At 38.2% G+C, this 16,451-nt stretch overlaps 4 protein-coding genes across 7 annotated transcripts; all 4 read left to right on the forward strand.

The window, feature by feature from the left end:
- LOC104784771 (cytochrome P450 76C2-like) lies at window positions 601-2,613 on the forward strand. The gene is made up of 3 exons (XM_010509842.2): window positions 601-1,051; window positions 1,266-1,788; window positions 1,867-2,613. The coding sequence occupies exons 1-3, from the start codon at window positions 657-659 to the stop codon at window positions 2,482-2,484; spliced, it is 1,536 nt and encodes a 511-aa protein (XP_010508144.1). The 5' UTR covers window positions 601-656; the 3' UTR covers window positions 2,485-2,613.
- LOC104784776 (cytochrome P450 76C1) lies at window positions 3,411-5,541 on the forward strand. Its single transcript, XM_010509848.2, has 3 exons — window positions 3,411-3,951; window positions 4,093-4,615; window positions 4,835-5,541. The coding sequence occupies exons 1-3, from the start codon at window positions 3,554-3,556 to the stop codon at window positions 5,450-5,452; spliced, it is 1,539 nt and encodes a 512-aa protein (XP_010508150.1). The 5' UTR covers window positions 3,411-3,553; the 3' UTR covers window positions 5,453-5,541.
- LOC104784772 (cytochrome P450 76C4-like) lies at window positions 5,828-15,200 on the forward strand. 4 transcript variants are annotated; one of them, XM_010509843.2, is made up of 5 exons: window positions 11,587-12,160; window positions 12,373-12,505; window positions 12,595-12,882; window positions 12,967-13,173; window positions 13,261-13,845. In XM_010509843.2, the coding sequence occupies exons 1-5, from the start codon at window positions 11,613-11,615 to the stop codon at window positions 13,606-13,608; spliced, it is 1,524 nt and encodes a 507-aa protein (XP_010508145.1). In that variant the 5' UTR covers window positions 11,587-11,612; the 3' UTR covers window positions 13,609-13,845. The 4 variants fall into 4 exon arrangements, with proteins under 4 accessions (XP_010508148.2, XP_019101165.1, XP_019101164.1 ...); XM_010509846.2 differs by lacking the exons at window positions 11,587-12,160; window positions 12,373-12,505; window positions 12,595-12,882; window positions 12,967-13,173; window positions 13,261-13,845 and adding exons at window positions 5,828-6,353; window positions 6,793-7,309; window positions 14,496-15,200; XM_019245620.1 differs by lacking the exons at window positions 11,587-12,160; window positions 12,595-12,882; window positions 12,967-13,173; window positions 13,261-13,845 and adding exons at window positions 5,828-6,353; window positions 6,793-7,309 and having other exon boundaries at window positions 12,373-12,475.
- LOC104784773 lies at window positions 7,699-11,287 on the forward strand. The gene is made up of 3 exons (XM_010509844.2): window positions 7,699-10,594; window positions 10,687-11,035; window positions 11,099-11,287. The coding sequence occupies exons 1-3, from the start codon at window positions 8,446-8,448 to the stop codon at window positions 11,259-11,261; spliced, it is 2,661 nt and encodes an 886-aa protein (XP_010508146.1). The 5' UTR covers window positions 7,699-8,445; the 3' UTR covers window positions 11,262-11,287.

The following is a 16,451-nucleotide window of genomic DNA, read 5'->3' on the forward strand; positions in this document are numbered from 1 at the left end:
GCGAAAAGGACAGGAATTTTGTTGAAATTTTTGTAATTGGCTTTCTTCTCCACCGGACCACCGTATCCAATAATTCCAAGAAGATAAGATTGCCTGAATATGACACAACAAGATTGAGCATGGATTGATCCGTCGGTTTGTATCTAATGGGAACATTAATTATTAGCAGGAAATTAAATGAAGATAGGAAAATTATTATACGGCTTTTGTCCTAACTCCTAAACATAGACTAACCGCCTTTACGCTCGTTCAATCTTAAACCCTTGTGTGACATAAAGTTTTATTTACGTAAATATAAAATAACATTTGTATTTTCGTGTCTAAAGCCTAATTAAGATATACGAATATATATATACAACATCTAATTTTTCATGTCATCATACAAGAAACAGAATACAAAGTCTATAATTATCATTAGTTTTGTTACTATAGCCCAAAAACGTATACGAATTTGTCACGACCGTTCGCGTCCTTAGTCCTTGTACGTAATCTATTCAGACGGGCGTTTGATAGCAATTGGAACCTTTGATTTTTTTTCGTGTAAATAATATTATTTCTTTTTTTTCTTTGTCGACATCAACTATCCTTATATCTATTATCTATAACATGTTTAGTCATTAATGTGTAGTTTTTTTTAAATCACTTTAGAAACACAAATGGACATCATCTCTGAACAAACGTCTATTCTCCTCTTTTGCTTCATCTTATCATGTTTTCTTATCTTCATCACACCAAGATCCCGACCAAACCTTCGTCAAGTATCGACAGCACCTCGGGGGCCTCCACGGTTACCATTCATCGGAAACATTCATCTTGTCGGGAAGCACCCACATCGCTCATTCGCAGATCTCTCAAAAAAATATGGACCGGTCATGAGTCTTAAGCTTGGATTTTTAAACTCAGTGGTCATATCTTCACGGGACGCTGCGAGAGAAGTACTAAGAACACATGATCAAATCTTGTCTGGCCGGTACGTAAATGCAGCGGTACAATCCAACAATCATCATGACTTCTCCGTTGCCTGGGTTCATCCTACGTCTACTCGTTGGAGGTAACTGAATTTTTTTTTTTCTTCTATGATTTCTCTTTTTAGTAACTAATAAGTTCCAGATCTATAATGGAATCCCGAATCTAAATTATACTTGTAGTAGGTCCACAAATAGTAAAATTATATAGCTTTGAAAAAAACATCTTTTAAAGTGGTTTAAGCTTGAGCTTTTATTAACGGTTACATATCATCGCTCTATTTATGTAATGTTTTTCAGAATGTTGAGGAAACTATCTGTGACTCAAATGTTTTCACCACAACGTATCGAAGCCACCAAAGCTATGAGGATGAAGAGGGCGCAAGAGCTTGTCAACTTCATAAGTGAAAGCAGTGAGAGAGAAGAAGCTGTTGATATTTCTCGAGCATTATTCGTCACAGCTCTCAATATCATATCGAACATTTTGTTTTCAGTTAATATCGGTAGCTACAATTCGAAAGATTCCAGTGTGTTTCAAGAGTTGATAACTGGTGTCATGGACGCTATCGGAAACCCAGACCTTGCTAACTTCTTCCCATTTATGAGGTTTCTTGACTTGCAAGGTAATAGTAAGAAGATGAAGGACTGCTCGGATAAGTTGTTTCAGGTTTTTCGAGAGATTTACAATGCTCGGATTGTGGAAAAATCATCTCGGACAAACGAGAAAGATGCTTCGAGCAACGACTTCATGGATGCACTTATCGATCTCCACCAAGGAGATGAACCTGAAATCAACATTAACGAGATTGAACACCTACTTTTCGTAAGTCTTAGCTTATTGCATAACATAACCTTATATTAATTCATAGATATATAATATGTGCTTGTATATATGTGTCAGGATCTGTTTATAGCGGGTACGGATACAACCTCTAGTACAGTGGAATGGGCAATGGCAGAATTACTTCGATCTCCAAAATCAATGACAAAAGTTCAAGATGAGATAAATGGTGTGATGGGCCAAAACGGTGTCATTCAAGAGTCTGATATTTCAGAATTGTCGTATTTACAAGCGGTCGTTAAAGAAACTTTCCGATTACACCCGGCTGCTCCACTTCTCCTCCCACGGAAAGCGGAAACGGACGTGGATATTCTTGGTTTCATTGTGCCTAAAAACACTCAGGTTCTTGTGAACGTGTGGGCCATAGGAAGAGACCCGAATGTATGGGAAAACCCAAACAGGTTCGAGCCAAAGAGGTTTCTGGGTAAGGAAATGGACGTGAAAGGTAAAGATTATGAGCTTACACCGTTTGGGGCCGGACGTAGAATTTGTCCGGGAATGCCTTTGGCTGTGAAAACAGTGCCTCTCATGCTTGCTTCTCTTCTCTATTCATTTGACTGGAAGCTTCCAAACGGCGTCGGTTCAGAAGATTTGGACATGGACGAGACCTTTGGTCTCACATTGCACAAGACCAGCCCGTTACTTGCCGTGCCACTAAAAAAAAGAGCCATAGGTTAATATAATACGTTTTGTTTTGTTTTGTTTGAATGTAATAATGGTATCACAAACCATATGAATAATACTTATGATTCCAATAATAATTATTAATAATAATTTAAAGACACTGTTTCTGTCTTTTTCAGGCGATTTTAGTCTACTATTGTAAGAGTATCAAACAGTAAATCAAAGAAAGAAAAAGTTAGGCTGAACAATCATTAAGAGAAAAATACTTTTTAATGTATCTAAAAGATTATAGAATGGGCGACTTTTTGTTCAGTTGACAATACTATTGGATATTTAGTCAAAGCCAAGCTTTTATCAATGGGTTTATTAATTTATTTTTGTTGGTTGCCATTTTAGTTTAGGTTTTGCTAGATTATTAAGTTTTATTATTTTTTTTTCATTTTTTAGTTTGTTGATAAACAAAAAACCTTAAGAGTATTCCCGTCCATTAAGAAATAATATTTTGATATATTTTAGTTACATAATTAATTATATTTTACATTGAACAAGTGGTTCAAGAGTTAATTAGAAATCTTTTAGAGTTTCTAACTTATTTAAGAAATCCCATCTAACTTTTTCTCTCAGATTTTTTTTTTTCATTATTATTGTTTTTTTATTCTAAATATCCATATTATCTTCAATGGAAGTGGTCTTATTAAATAAAAAACCAAAAATGGTTTGACAATTTTTTTTTTTTTTTATATAACAATGATCGCTGTGCATCCGTGCCACATTGTTTGCTCAGACGAAACGAAAATTCAATAGCTGGCAAGGTAGCACCCATTTTGTAGATAATTAAACCTGACAATATTGTAGATATATTTTATACAACAAAATATCAAACTGTAACCCAGCTGGCAAGCTAACACCGACATGTAGGAAACATGGAACCGATCAATGCATTATTTACGTGGACCTTGGCATAATAGCATCTGTGATATTTCTGGCTAGTCCTCAGATTCTCTATAATAAATATCCTAATTTAAACGAAATATATACATTACATGTGAGACACAGGTTAATTTCAAATTATATATTTGGATAACAGTTTCCTATTATTACTTGAGAGCCTAAAGATACACAGATGGACATAATCTTAGGACAAGCTCTGTTCCTCCTCTGTTGTTGCTTTATCTTATCATGTTTTCTTATCTTCACCACCACACGATCTCGACAGACCTCTCGCAAGGCCACCGCGCTGCCTCCAGGACCTCCACGGTTACCGATCATCGGAAATATTCACCTCGTCGGTAAACATCCACATCGTTCATTCGCCGAACTCTCAAAAACTTATGGACCAGTCATGAGTCTTAAGCTTGGAAGTTTAAATACAGTGGTTATATCGTCACCACAAGCTGCGAGAGAGGTTTTAAGAACACATGACCAGATTTTGTCTGGCCGTAGCCCCACTAACTCGATACGGTCCATCAATCACCAAGATGCTTCCCTTGTCTGGCTTCCTGCGTCGTCGGCTCGTTGGAGGTATAATTTTTAATATCGACTTTTTATTTTCATACGATTTTGTTTCTTACAAGATTCGCAATAAGAGAGTTCTTTTAATTTTGGTTAGAAAGCAATTAAAGAATGACCTTGAAACAGTAACGTTGCTATGTTCTGTTTTAGGCTGTATAGAAGACTGTCGGTGACTCAGCTTTTCTCACCACAGCGTCTCGAAGCCACGAAAGCCATGAGGGCTAACAAGGTGAAGGAACTTGTGAGCTTCATAAGTGAAAGTAGCGATAGAGAAGAATCTGTTGATATTTCTCGTGCATCCTTCATCACAACTCTTAATATCATATCGAACATTCTGTTTTCCGCCGATCTCGGTAGCTACAACACGAAAGATTCTATTAACGGGGTTCAAGACACGGTGATTAGTGTTATGGAGGTTGTCGGAAAACCAGACGCTGCTAATTATTTTCCATTACTGAGGTTTCTTGATCTGCAAGGTAATAGGAAGACTATGAAAGTTTGCATAGAGAGGTTGTTCAGGGTTTTCCGTGGGTTCATTGATGCTAAGATTGCGGAAAAATCATCGCAGAGTAACCCTAAAGATGTTTCAAAAAACGATTTCGTAGACAACCTTCTGAATTACAAGGGAGATGAAGCAGAAATCAACATTAGCGATATCGAACACCTTGTCTTGGTAAGTCTTACCTTACTGCAAATAATCATGTTTATTATTAGATAATAGAATAATCAATATTTGACAATTGGATGAAATTTTTTAAATTTTAGTATTTCAACAAATGATAGATCATAGAAAGACATTTTTAAAACTTTTACAACATTACCTTATACTCAACTAAAATGTTATGATATGGAATCGCATGAATTTATATATACGGATAAATTATATGGTCAGGATATGTTCACAGCAGGCTCGGATACAAGCTCTAGTACCCTAGAGTGGGCAATGGCAGAGTTACTTAGAAACCCTAAAACGATGGTGAAAGCTCAGGCCGAGATAGATCGTGTGATAGGCCAAAACGGTATCGTTGAAGACTCAGATATCTCAGAACTGCCGTATTTACAAGCAGTTGTGAAGGAAACTTTCCGGCTACATCCGGGTGCTCCGTTTCTTGTCCCGAGAAAAGCCGAATCCGATGTGGAGATTCTTGGGTTCATGGTGCTTAAAGATACTCAGGTTCTAGTAAACGTGTGGGGTATAGGACGAGACCCGAGCGTGTGGGAGAATCCGACCCGGTTTGAGCCAGAGAGGTTTTTGGGGAAAGAAATCGATTTGAGAGGTAGAGATTATGAGTTTACACCATTTGGAGCCGGACGTAGAATTTGCCCGGGATTGCCTTTGGCTGTGAAAACAGTGTCTCTTATGCTTGCTTCTCTTCTCTATTCCTTTGACTGGAAGCTACCAAACGGCCTCGTTTCTGAGGATTTGGACATGGACGAGACCTTCGGTATCACATTACATAAGACAAACCCGTTACATGCTGTTCCCGTCAAGAAACGCGTCATTAATTAATACATGTTGTGTATGTTATTATAGGTTTTAAAACAAAGAAATATTCTCAAAAGCTCTGTTTTTTTGTTTTCAATTTATTTCTCTCTTGAGATGGCTAGGGCTTGAAGAAGTCACAGGTATCCATACTGATGATATTGGGCCTCGGTATCAGCTTGCAAGGAAACGAAGATGTTTCGGAGAAAACAACGAAGTTTCTCCAAACCAATTGCAGATGACTGGACTAGTTAAAGGGTTAAATGTTTTTTCCTTTCCTATTTTGGTCCAACAAATATCTATTTTTCTTTATTTTAAATTTAATCATTTGGGGTACAAATCTAGCTTTATGAGCAATAATTGCCACGTTTGCGTATCTTTTATATAGATCGTGTCTCTTTTAATTGAAAAATCCAAAAAAACATTTCTTGACTTGAAAAAACATCGTGTATCTATTTGATGATGACAAGTGGGATTTCACTAGTAGAAAATCGGATCATTCATCACTCATATCATTGGGGAATCAACAGATGGAAATAATTTCAGAAAATATTGTGTTCTTGCTCTTTTGCTTTCTCTCGTCATGTTTCCTTATCTTCACGGCCACCACAAGATTCCGAAGGAGCTCTTACCGATCCGCCACACTACCTCCTGGACCTCCACGATTGCCGATTATCGGAAACATTCACCAAGTCGGTACAAACCCTCACCGCACATTCGCCGACCTCTCAAAAACTTATGGGCCAATCATGAGTCTTAAGCTTGGACGTTTAAACTCTGTGATCATAGCTTCACCAGAAGCTGCAAGAGAAGTACTAAAAACACACGACCAATTCTTGTCTGCCCGTAAATCAACTAACTCTATACGGGCCGTCAATCACCAGGAGTTCTCCGTAGCCTGGCTTCCATCGTCTTCGGCTCGTTGGAGGTATATAATTAGTACCTAACTTTTTCTTTATGGTACTATTATTTTCTCATGATTCTTTTTTTTGCTGTTAATTAGAGATTCCACTGTTTCAAATGAAAAAAAACTTACTATTCTTGATCAACAACTTAACTATATATTATATCTATAATTTTTTAATGAATAACACAATAATTACTATTATAACGCCAGTTGCACTAGTTGTAAAAACATTATTTTTACATTGAGTATAATTTAACTAACTATTCAAAGAAAAAAAATAATTACTATTATACACTAGTGATAAACAATAAACACAAATTAGACTAGATTGTTTCTAGCTAGCTTTTCAAATGATTGTACTACCAAAATCTTGGGTGTTTAAACCTATAATCATTATTTTTTTATTTTTAAAAAGCAACAAAGAAAAAGCGGATTATTAATTGTTGTTATGTTTTGTCAGGTTGTTGAGAAAATTGTCTGTGAGTCTCATGTTCTCCCCGCAGCGTATCGAAGCCACTAAGGCTATGCGAATGAAGAAGGTGCAAGAGCTTGTGAATTTCGTGAGTGAGAGCAGCGAGAGAGAAGACGCAGTTGATATTTCTCGTGCATCTTTCACCACAGTGCTTAATATTATATCGAACATTTTGTTTTCCGTCGATCTCGGTAGCTACGACTCTAAAAATTTGAATAAGTTCCAGGAAACGGTGATTGCTGTCATGGTAGCTGTGGGGAAACCAGACGTTGCCAACTTTTTTCCATTTTTGGGTTTCCTTGATCTGCAAAGTAATAGAAAGACTATAAAGTGTTGCACAGAGAGGTTGTTGAGGGTTTTCCGTGGGTTCATGGATGCGAAAATAGCATTGCGGAATGAATCTAAAAATGATGTTTCCAACATAGATTTCTTGGATTCGCTTCTTGCACTCACACAAGGAGATAAAACTGAGCTAGACAATCACGACATTGAACACCTTCTCTTGGTAAGTCTCCTACAAGCATTAATTGAAATAATCATTTTTTTTGTCCAGTAGTTTTTGTGATGTCATCAATCGTAATATTCCAACAAATCTTAAGATGGAAATGTCGAAAGTATGATTTGATCTTCATGATTCACCTCTTGCACACTCTTATTAGACTCTTCTTGCCACTTGCCACTATAGATTAAATTTTCCTAAAAAGAATTAGATCTAGTGATGATTTCTTTAGAAGTGGGGTCTCATGCATTTGCAACCAATAAATATTTATCTGTGCATACACATGCATGTCGACCAAGACCATTAATGTTATCCTAATTCCTAAATATGTACATCAACATTAAAGACAATAAACCCGTCGTAGTATTAGATTTTTCATACTAAATCCCATATCCTTTCGTAGTACCCTACCCCCCAGGGGAAGTCGAATCCCCGCTGCCTCCTTGAAAGAGAGATGTCCTGAACCACTAGATGATGGGGGCATGCCCCAAGAAAACAGGCAATTTACGACTACGATTGGCGACTAAACTCGTAGTCGCCAAATTTAGTGACTATATACCGACTGTTTAACTACTACTTTACAACTGCTAAAACTTAGTCGTAAATTAGTCGTTTTTTACCGACTGAAATGAATAGTTGGTTCAGTAGTCGTTAATTAGCGACTATTTTACGACTGAAAGACAAGAAAGTAATTTTGTCAGCAAACAGTAGCTAAATTGGCGACTACATGGTGACTACTGCGGCGAGTCGTTAATTTGGCTACTAAAATACGACTAAATTAGTTAGTCGGATATTTGGCGACTACTAAGCGACTATTGAGGTGAGTCGCAAACATGTCGGCCAAAAAGAAACACGTTTTTTTCGTTTGTGGGGTTGGTAAGCTTTGTTTTGTTGCGACTGTTAGTTTGAGTCACATCAGAGTCGTTTTACAGTCGTTTTTCAGTCGCCAAATTTCTCTATATATACCACACCTTCCTTTCTTATTTCATTCACACCACAAGCAAGAGCATTAGCAAGAAAGAAATCGAGAGTAACAAAAAAAATTTTGAGAGTGAGAAAAAAAATAGAGTGAGAAAAAAAAAACAAGAGTGAGAAAAAAAATCAAAAGAGAAAAAAAAAACAAGAGTGAGAGATCTTTAATAATGGCGGGAAGTTCTAATTATAGTCATTTTCGGGAGTGGATGTATAAGAGGCTTGATGAAGTGACGGGAAATTTCACGGAAGAGTTCAGCACCGGGGTAGAGGAGTTCATGGCTTTTGCAAATAGTCAGCGTTTAGCACAAAATAATGGTGGTAAGTTTCACTGCCCTTGTGATAAGTGCAAAAACGGTAGGCGTCTTCCAGGGGGTACAATTTGGAATCATATTTTTTGCTATGGGTTTATGCCAGATTATTATGTTTGGTATAAACATGGGGAAGAAATTAATATGGGCATAGGAACGAGTTATGTAGATCCGACGTTTGTAAGTGGGAATGAAGAAGTGGGTAATGTGGTAGGAGATAGATATGTGGATATGGTGAATGATGCATTTCGTTATAACATAAGTTTAGATGATAATTATCATCAAGATAATTATCATCAAGATAATTATCATCAAGATGGTAGTTATCAGAATGTCGAGGAACCGGTACTTAACCATTCCAAGAAATTCTACGACTTGTTAGAAGGTGCAAAAAATCCATTATATGATGGTTGCCATGAAGGTCACTCACAATTATCCCTAGCTGCTAGAGTCATGCAAAATAAGGCAGATTATAATATGAGTGAAAAGTTAGTGGATTCGGTTTGTGAAATATTGACTGATTATTTACCAGAAGGAAACCAAGCTACTGGTTCACATTATGAGACCGAAAAATTGATGCGCAATTTAGGCCTCCCATATCATACAATTGATGTTTGTATTAACAATTGTATGATATATTGGAAAGATGACGAAAAGGAAGATAAATGTCTGTTTTGTGGTGCACAAAGATGGAAGCCTCGGGAGGGCCGACGTAGAACCAAAGTACCATATAGTCGTATGTGGTATCTTCCTATTGCTGATAGATTGAAGAGAATGTATCAAAGCCACAAGACTGCAGCAGCAATGAGATGGCATGCCGAGCACCAAACAAAGGAGGGAGAAATGAATCATCCTTCTGATGCAGCGGAGTGGAGGTATTTTCAAGAACAACATCCCCGTTTTGCCGAAGAACCCCGTAACGTGTATCTTGGATTATGTACCGATGGGTTCAATCCATTTGGGATGTCTCGAAATCATTCTCTATGGCCTGTGATCTTGACGCCATATAATCTACCCCCTGGTATGTGCATGAATACCGAGTATTTGTTTCTTACAATCTTGAATTCTGGGCCAAATCATCCGCGAGCTAGTCTTGATATATTTCTCCAACCTCTTATTGAGGAGTTAAAAGAGTTGTGGTCTACTGGAGTTGATGCGTACGATGTGTCCTTGAGTCAAAATTTTAATCTAAAAGCAGCGCTGATGTGGACGATCAGCGATTTCCCGGCATATGGCATGTTATCTGGATGGACAACACATGGTAAGTTGTCTTGTCCAGTTTGCATGGACGATACAAAGTCTTTTTATCTACCTAATGGAAGGAAGACATGTTGGTTTGATTGTCACCGGAGATTTCTTCCCCATGGTCATCCTCTTAGGCGGAATAAAAAAGACTTCTTAAAAGGTAAAGACGCTATGAGAGAGTATCCACCTGAGTCTTTGACCGGTGAGCAAATTTACTCTGAGCGATTGAGTGGTGTGAATCCACCAAAAACGAAGGACGTCGGTGGAAATGGTCATGAAAAGAAGATGCCGGGATATGGGAAGCAACACAACTGGCACAAAGAAAGCATATTGTGGCAGCTGCCATACTGGAGGGACCTCAATCTACGACATAATATTGACGTGATGCATACAGAGAAGAATTTTTTGGACAACATCATGTATACTCTTATGCGTGTGAAGGGTAAATCAAAAGATACCATCATGTCAAGATTGGATTTAGTGAAGTTCTGTTCTCGGCCACACTTACATCTTGATAGTAGGGGTAAAGCACCTTTCCCGGCATATGCATTGACAGACGAAGCCAGAACAAGCTTATTGGAATGTGTGAAACACTCAATTAAATTCCCAGATGGTTATTCGTCAGACTTAGCTAGTTGTGTTGATATGGAAAATGGAAAGTTTTCAGGCATGAAGAGCCATGATTGCCATGTTTTTATGGAACGGTTACTTCCATTTATTTTTGCAGAACTGCTTCACAAGAATGTCCACCTTGCTTTATCAGGTACTCGTTAATTAATAAATCAAAATTTTATTTGTTTATTAAGTACTTATATAATTCTTAATGTGATATTGAAGTTTGAATATATCTTGTAGGGGTTGGAGCATTTTTTCGGGACTTATGTTCTAGGACTTTGCATACAAGTCGCCTTCAAATTCTAAAACAGAATATAGTTCTCATCCTATGCAACTTGGAAAAGATCTTTCCACCATCCTTTTTTGATGTGATGGAGCACCTGCCTATACATCTCCCTTACGAAGCTGAATTAGGAGGTCCTGTCCAATATAGGTGGATGTATCCTTTTGAAAGATTTTTTAAAAAATTGAAAGGAAAAGCAAAGAACAAAAGGTATGCAGCAGGATCAATTGTTGAATCATATATCAATGACGAGATTGCATACTTCTCAGAGCACTATTTTGCCGAGAACATACAAACAAAATCAAGGTAAATGATCAAGATTTGAATTTATTGTGTGAATATATATTTAATTTTCAATCATTTGGTCAGGTTAACAAGATTTGATGAAGGTGAAAACCCTGTATATCATGTGCCTGGAGTGCCTTCTATATTTACTCACGTTGGCCGTCCAAGTGGGGAAATGCATGAAACATGGCTCTCAAGTGGGGAAATTAAATTATATGAATTTAAAAGGATTAAGTTAAGCCACTGATTAGCGACTATTAAGTGACTAAGTTCAAAATACTTGGGTTTAATTACCTCAATCCGTTAATGGACCTGATTATAGACTTCTTAAACAAGCCCAGCCTTATAAAAAAATTAGTCTTTACAAATACCAACTACTTAGAGACTGATAGGCGACTAATTTGAAGCTTATTGGGTTAATTAAACACGAAGTCCATTAACGGCCCATCACACACGACCTAACCCTAATCGTTAACCTAATCTCTATTCATTCTAACATTTCTTCTTCTTTGTGTTCGTCGCCGTTTTCTCTCTACATCGAAACCCTAATCTTTCCCGTTCTTCCCCGTAAATCGCCGTTTTCTCTCTAACGACGAAGATGCCTCTAGTCAAGAAGCCTGGACGCAAGAGAAATGTTGCCCCCAACGCTTCTCTCAGACCCGGTGGCTCTAATCCATCATCTAAGGTGAGAAGACTCAATCCTCTACCGAGTCAATACAACTTCACTCCGGCGGCTGAAAATCCTACGCCTCCGACGCCTCCGACGCCTCAAGAACAAGTCCGCGTTTCTCCCCAGATATCGACATCCGCGGCACCGCAAGTCAGAAACTATCCACCACCGCAAATCCTTTTTCAAAGCTCCGTGAATCGAGTTGGTGTAGAGCATCCATCTCGGTCATCAACCGAAGTGATGAACAATCCACCGGTTCAATCGAATCCGTTGGAAGATTCTGCGAGATCTCCAAATGCAGCCTCTCACGCTCAAAGTCATCCTTCTTCTCAAGGTCACAACTTCGCAGAGTCAGATCCAGTCTTGCCGGAACTCCAGGAGGACACGTTGAGGGCTCTAAACGCGATACTTATGGTGCCGGACCGTCATACGTTCACCACCGTCCTCTCTCCGGAACCGAAGCCTAACACGACTTGGTATGTCTACGTTTTCATAATTTTACAACCGTGTTCTAGTTAGTTGGTTGATTTTTGTTGTCTGTTATTGGTTGGCTTCAGATTGTAGTAAACGAGTGAATGTGTTTAATGTCTGTTTCAGTGTGTAGTAAACGATTTTAACTAACTGTTATGTGACTTGATTCTTTTGTTATGTCTGTCAAAGAACTGACTTGATTCTTTTGTTATTTGAGGTTTACTCGTGATGCAAAATCAGCACTGGTTCGGAAGATTACTAGAGTTTTTACAAACAAATTTGATGGTCCATTCTACAATTGGTCATGTGTGCCTCCGGATAGACGAGAAAGATACTTCCTTGAGTTTGCGGTATAGTTTTATGTTCTGAGTTTCATTCATAGATAGGTTTTGATTAAGTTGTTGTTCACTAATGTAATTTTATTTTCCTTTTTTCATAGAAAACACACACTTGGGATCCTTTAATAACAGGAACAGTGCAACAGTATTTCTATGACATATGCCAACGACGGATGAAAAACATGGTTAGCGACGTTAGGACTAGTCGAGTGCAACCTAAATGGATCGAGGGTGACCTGTGGAAAGTAATGGTTGCTCAGTGGGAGACTGAAGAAGCACAAGAAAGGAGTCGAATCTATTCCAAAGCTCGCATGTCAGACCGTAATGGTCTCGGTCCTCACATGCACTTATCTGGGCCAACATCTTATCAACAAGTCAAACAAGGCTTGGTGAGTAACTTTGTTTTTTTTTCTTACACCTTTGCAACTTAAACTTATATCTTAACCCTTTTCTTTGTTTTTGTAACATTCCAGGAAGAAAAACTTGGGAGACCAGTGAGTCTCGGTGAGGTTTTCAAAGAAACTCATACAAAGCCAGATGGTACATATGTGGATCGCAAGGCTGAGAAGATCTTTACAACTTATGAGAAAAACTTACAAGCTAAGCTATCTGAGATTGAGTCAGATCCTTCACAAGTTCATGAGCTCACAGCAGAAGATTATACTGCCATCTTTCTTCAGGTAAAGTTACATTTCTCACAATCTATATTTAAAGAATCTTTAACTTTCATATTCTCTATTTACAGTTTCACCTTTTTTTTTTCTCAGTCCACCGAGAAGGATTCACGAGGTAATATTTTTGGGCTCGGTAGCCTCAAGGATCATCTTCAGGGTCTTCTCAATGGCAGCAGCTATCATCAACAAGGACAGTCATCATCGTTTGTAGCATTGCAAGAGCAAATGAAGGAAGCTCAAAGGATCATTGAAGAACAAGTTGCTTATGCGACAAAACGTGATGCTGAGTTTGCTGCTCGTGAAGCAGAACATTCCAAAGTTGTGGCTGAGCAACAGAAGAAGATAGATCGCTTGGAAAAGTTCATGCAGAAACTTGATCCGGCCTTTCTCGAGTTCCATGAGTCTGAATCAAGTGATGCACCCATCGACCCTCCTACATAAAGTGCATCTCCTCCTTAGGTTAATTCTTAGGCTACTTATCTCTCTCTATTTCTTACTCTAATGAACTTGACAATTTGGGATGATGTGTTCTTCCTTATCACTTAAGAGAATCATAGTGTTAGGTTCTCTCTTTTGGTTGTGACAAAAATATGGTTCTCTCTTTTTGTAATGGCTTATGTGGTGTACTAATTACAATTATGGTTAACTTTTGGTAATTAAAAATGCAAATTTTAAGGCTTTCTTTGATTATAAATTTGAGTTATAAGCAAAACAAAAAAAAAAGATTCTGGTTTTTAATCCCTATAGTCTTCAAATAGTCATTAAATCTAGATTAACATAGTCGCAACACAGTCGTCAAATAGTCGTCTCGTAGTAGCCAAGTAGTCGCTACATTTGACGACTATATCACAACTATTCTCAAACTAATCTCCTTCACATCGCATTAATCGTTAAACTGTCAGCAAATAGTCGTAAATGTTTACTGACTACTTTACGACTATCTGTACACAACGACTGTTCACATTTTAATTAATCGTAACTTAGTCACAAAACAGTCGTAAACGTTTACGACTACCTTACGACTACTTTTACGACTACGTGGATTAGTCGTAACGTAGTCGCTATTTACCGACTAAATTACGACTGAATTTCCTACCGACTAACGTTTTACGACAACAGTGATTAGTCGTAAAATAGTCGTAATTTATGAAATAGCGACTACGAAACGACTACAAATGCAGTCGTAAATGGCCTGTTTTCTTGTAGTGTCCTAATTATGTGACACTTTGGGAATATTGCAAGAATATAAAGACATTTACAATGCTTTACATGTATGTATATATTAAGAAATGTCGCCCTCATGACGGATATATGATTATATGTGTCAGGATATCTTTTCAGCTGGCACCGATACAAACTCTGGTACCGTAGAGTGGGCAATGGCAGAGTTACTTAAAAACCCTAAAACGATGGCGAAAGCTCAGGCCGAGATAGATCGTCTGATAGGCCAAAACGGAGTCGTTGAAGAGTCAGATATCTCAGAATTGCCCTATTTACAAGCGGTTGTAAAAGAAACTTTCCGTTTGCACCCAGCAGTTCCCCTTCTCCTCCCGCGGGAAGCAGAAACGGATGTGGAGATTCTTGGATTCATGGTGCCCAAAGATGCTCAGGTCATGGTGAACGTTTGGGCCATAGGACGAGACCCGAATGTGTGGGACAATCCGAGTCAGTTCGAGCCAGAGAGGTTTTTGGGGAAAGAGATTGACGTGAAAGGTAGAGACTATGAGCTAACACCGTTTGGGGCGGGACGTAGAATATGTCCGGGATTGCCGTTGGCTGTGAAAATCGTGTCTCTCATGCTTGCTTCGCTTCTTTATTCCTTTGAATGGAAGCTTCCGAACGGCATCTCCCCTGAGGACTTGGACATGGACGAGACCTTTGGTATCACATTGCATAAGACCATCCCGTTACATGCTATTCCCGTCAAGAAAGGCACTATCAGTTCGTCATACTCTCTTCTGTTTGTTTAAGAGTTGTAAAACATGTAACTTTTAAAAGTAAAAGAACATCATCACAAAGGTGATTGTCTCGGTTGTTTAAGTTTGCAGATCTCTGCTCTCTTCTAGTGAAATGACTAGGGTTGAAGAAGTCAAGGTAGCAATACTGCTATTGGGCCTGCGTTATATCTTTAGCTAATACAATGCCAATAAACAAAATGACTTCTTATACTTTTTTCCATTTACATCGATCAAATCCCATAAATTACTGAGTTTTTTAATTCCACTAATGGTATATATGACTAAACTGGGTTAAAAGGTTTTTTTTTTATGATATGTTATAAAAGAAAGTAGAGGATATTTGTTGTTTGGTGTAAGTGTAACCAATGTTAGAATCCCTGAATATTGAGGAGCTAGAGAAAGAAGAAACCGAGCAAGTCTCTCAAAGTAGACAAGTACCAAATTGAACTTATTTACCTGAAATTTGTTATTTACATTAACGACAAAATTGATTTATATAATAACAAAACAGACAGTACACCATAATGAGTTGTGTCTGTTTGTACTTGTGACTGTTGGATGAAACGACATAAACCAAAACGTAAACATTGCGACTCTGAAACTCAATTATCGACCATCGACCAAGTATATTTCTTATTAAAATTAACATTTAAATAATTTCATAATCATGCCACCTCTGCGTATCTTTTAATTGAAAAAAGCATTCGTTGACTTTTGTAAACGCTGTAGGGTCCTTGAAATATCTATTTTATGACAAGTGGGATTCGCTATTTACTACTAGTAGAAAATCAGATCCATCGTGGATTTGGGATTGGCACCTAAACATTTTTTTTTTTTTTTGATAATCTAGGTATCCAAAGCCCAGTGGATGATGACTAGTCCACTAGGCCGAAGGTTTGGCGTGCGTCCCGAAGACGGCAAGAGTGGTTCCTGAAGGCCGAATAGCCCAATATTAGATTTTCCTGCGGTGACCACTTAAGGTGTTTGCAGCCGTGGGGATTCGAACCCGGGAGTATTGGGAATCTCACCCTCAACCAGAAATCCATCCTACCACTGGCCCACCTATAATTGGCACCTAAACATTATAAATATAAGTTAACTAAACCAAATAATTTTATAACACAGATGGAAATAATCTCAGAAAATGTTATGTTCTTGCTCCTTTGCTTTCTCTCGTCATGTTTCCTTATTATTTTCACCACCGCAAGATTCCGACGGAGCTCTTACCAACCCGCCACGCTACCTCCTGGACCTCCACGATTACCGATAATCGGAAACATTCACCAAGTCGGTAGAAATCCTCACCGCTCATTGGCCGACCTCTCA

This window comes from Camelina sativa, chromosome 5 (assembly GCF_000633955.1).
Source record: "Camelina sativa cultivar DH55 chromosome 5, Cs, whole genome shotgun sequence".
Classification (NCBI taxonomy): Eukaryota; Viridiplantae; Streptophyta; class Magnoliopsida; order Brassicales; family Brassicaceae; genus Camelina; species Camelina sativa.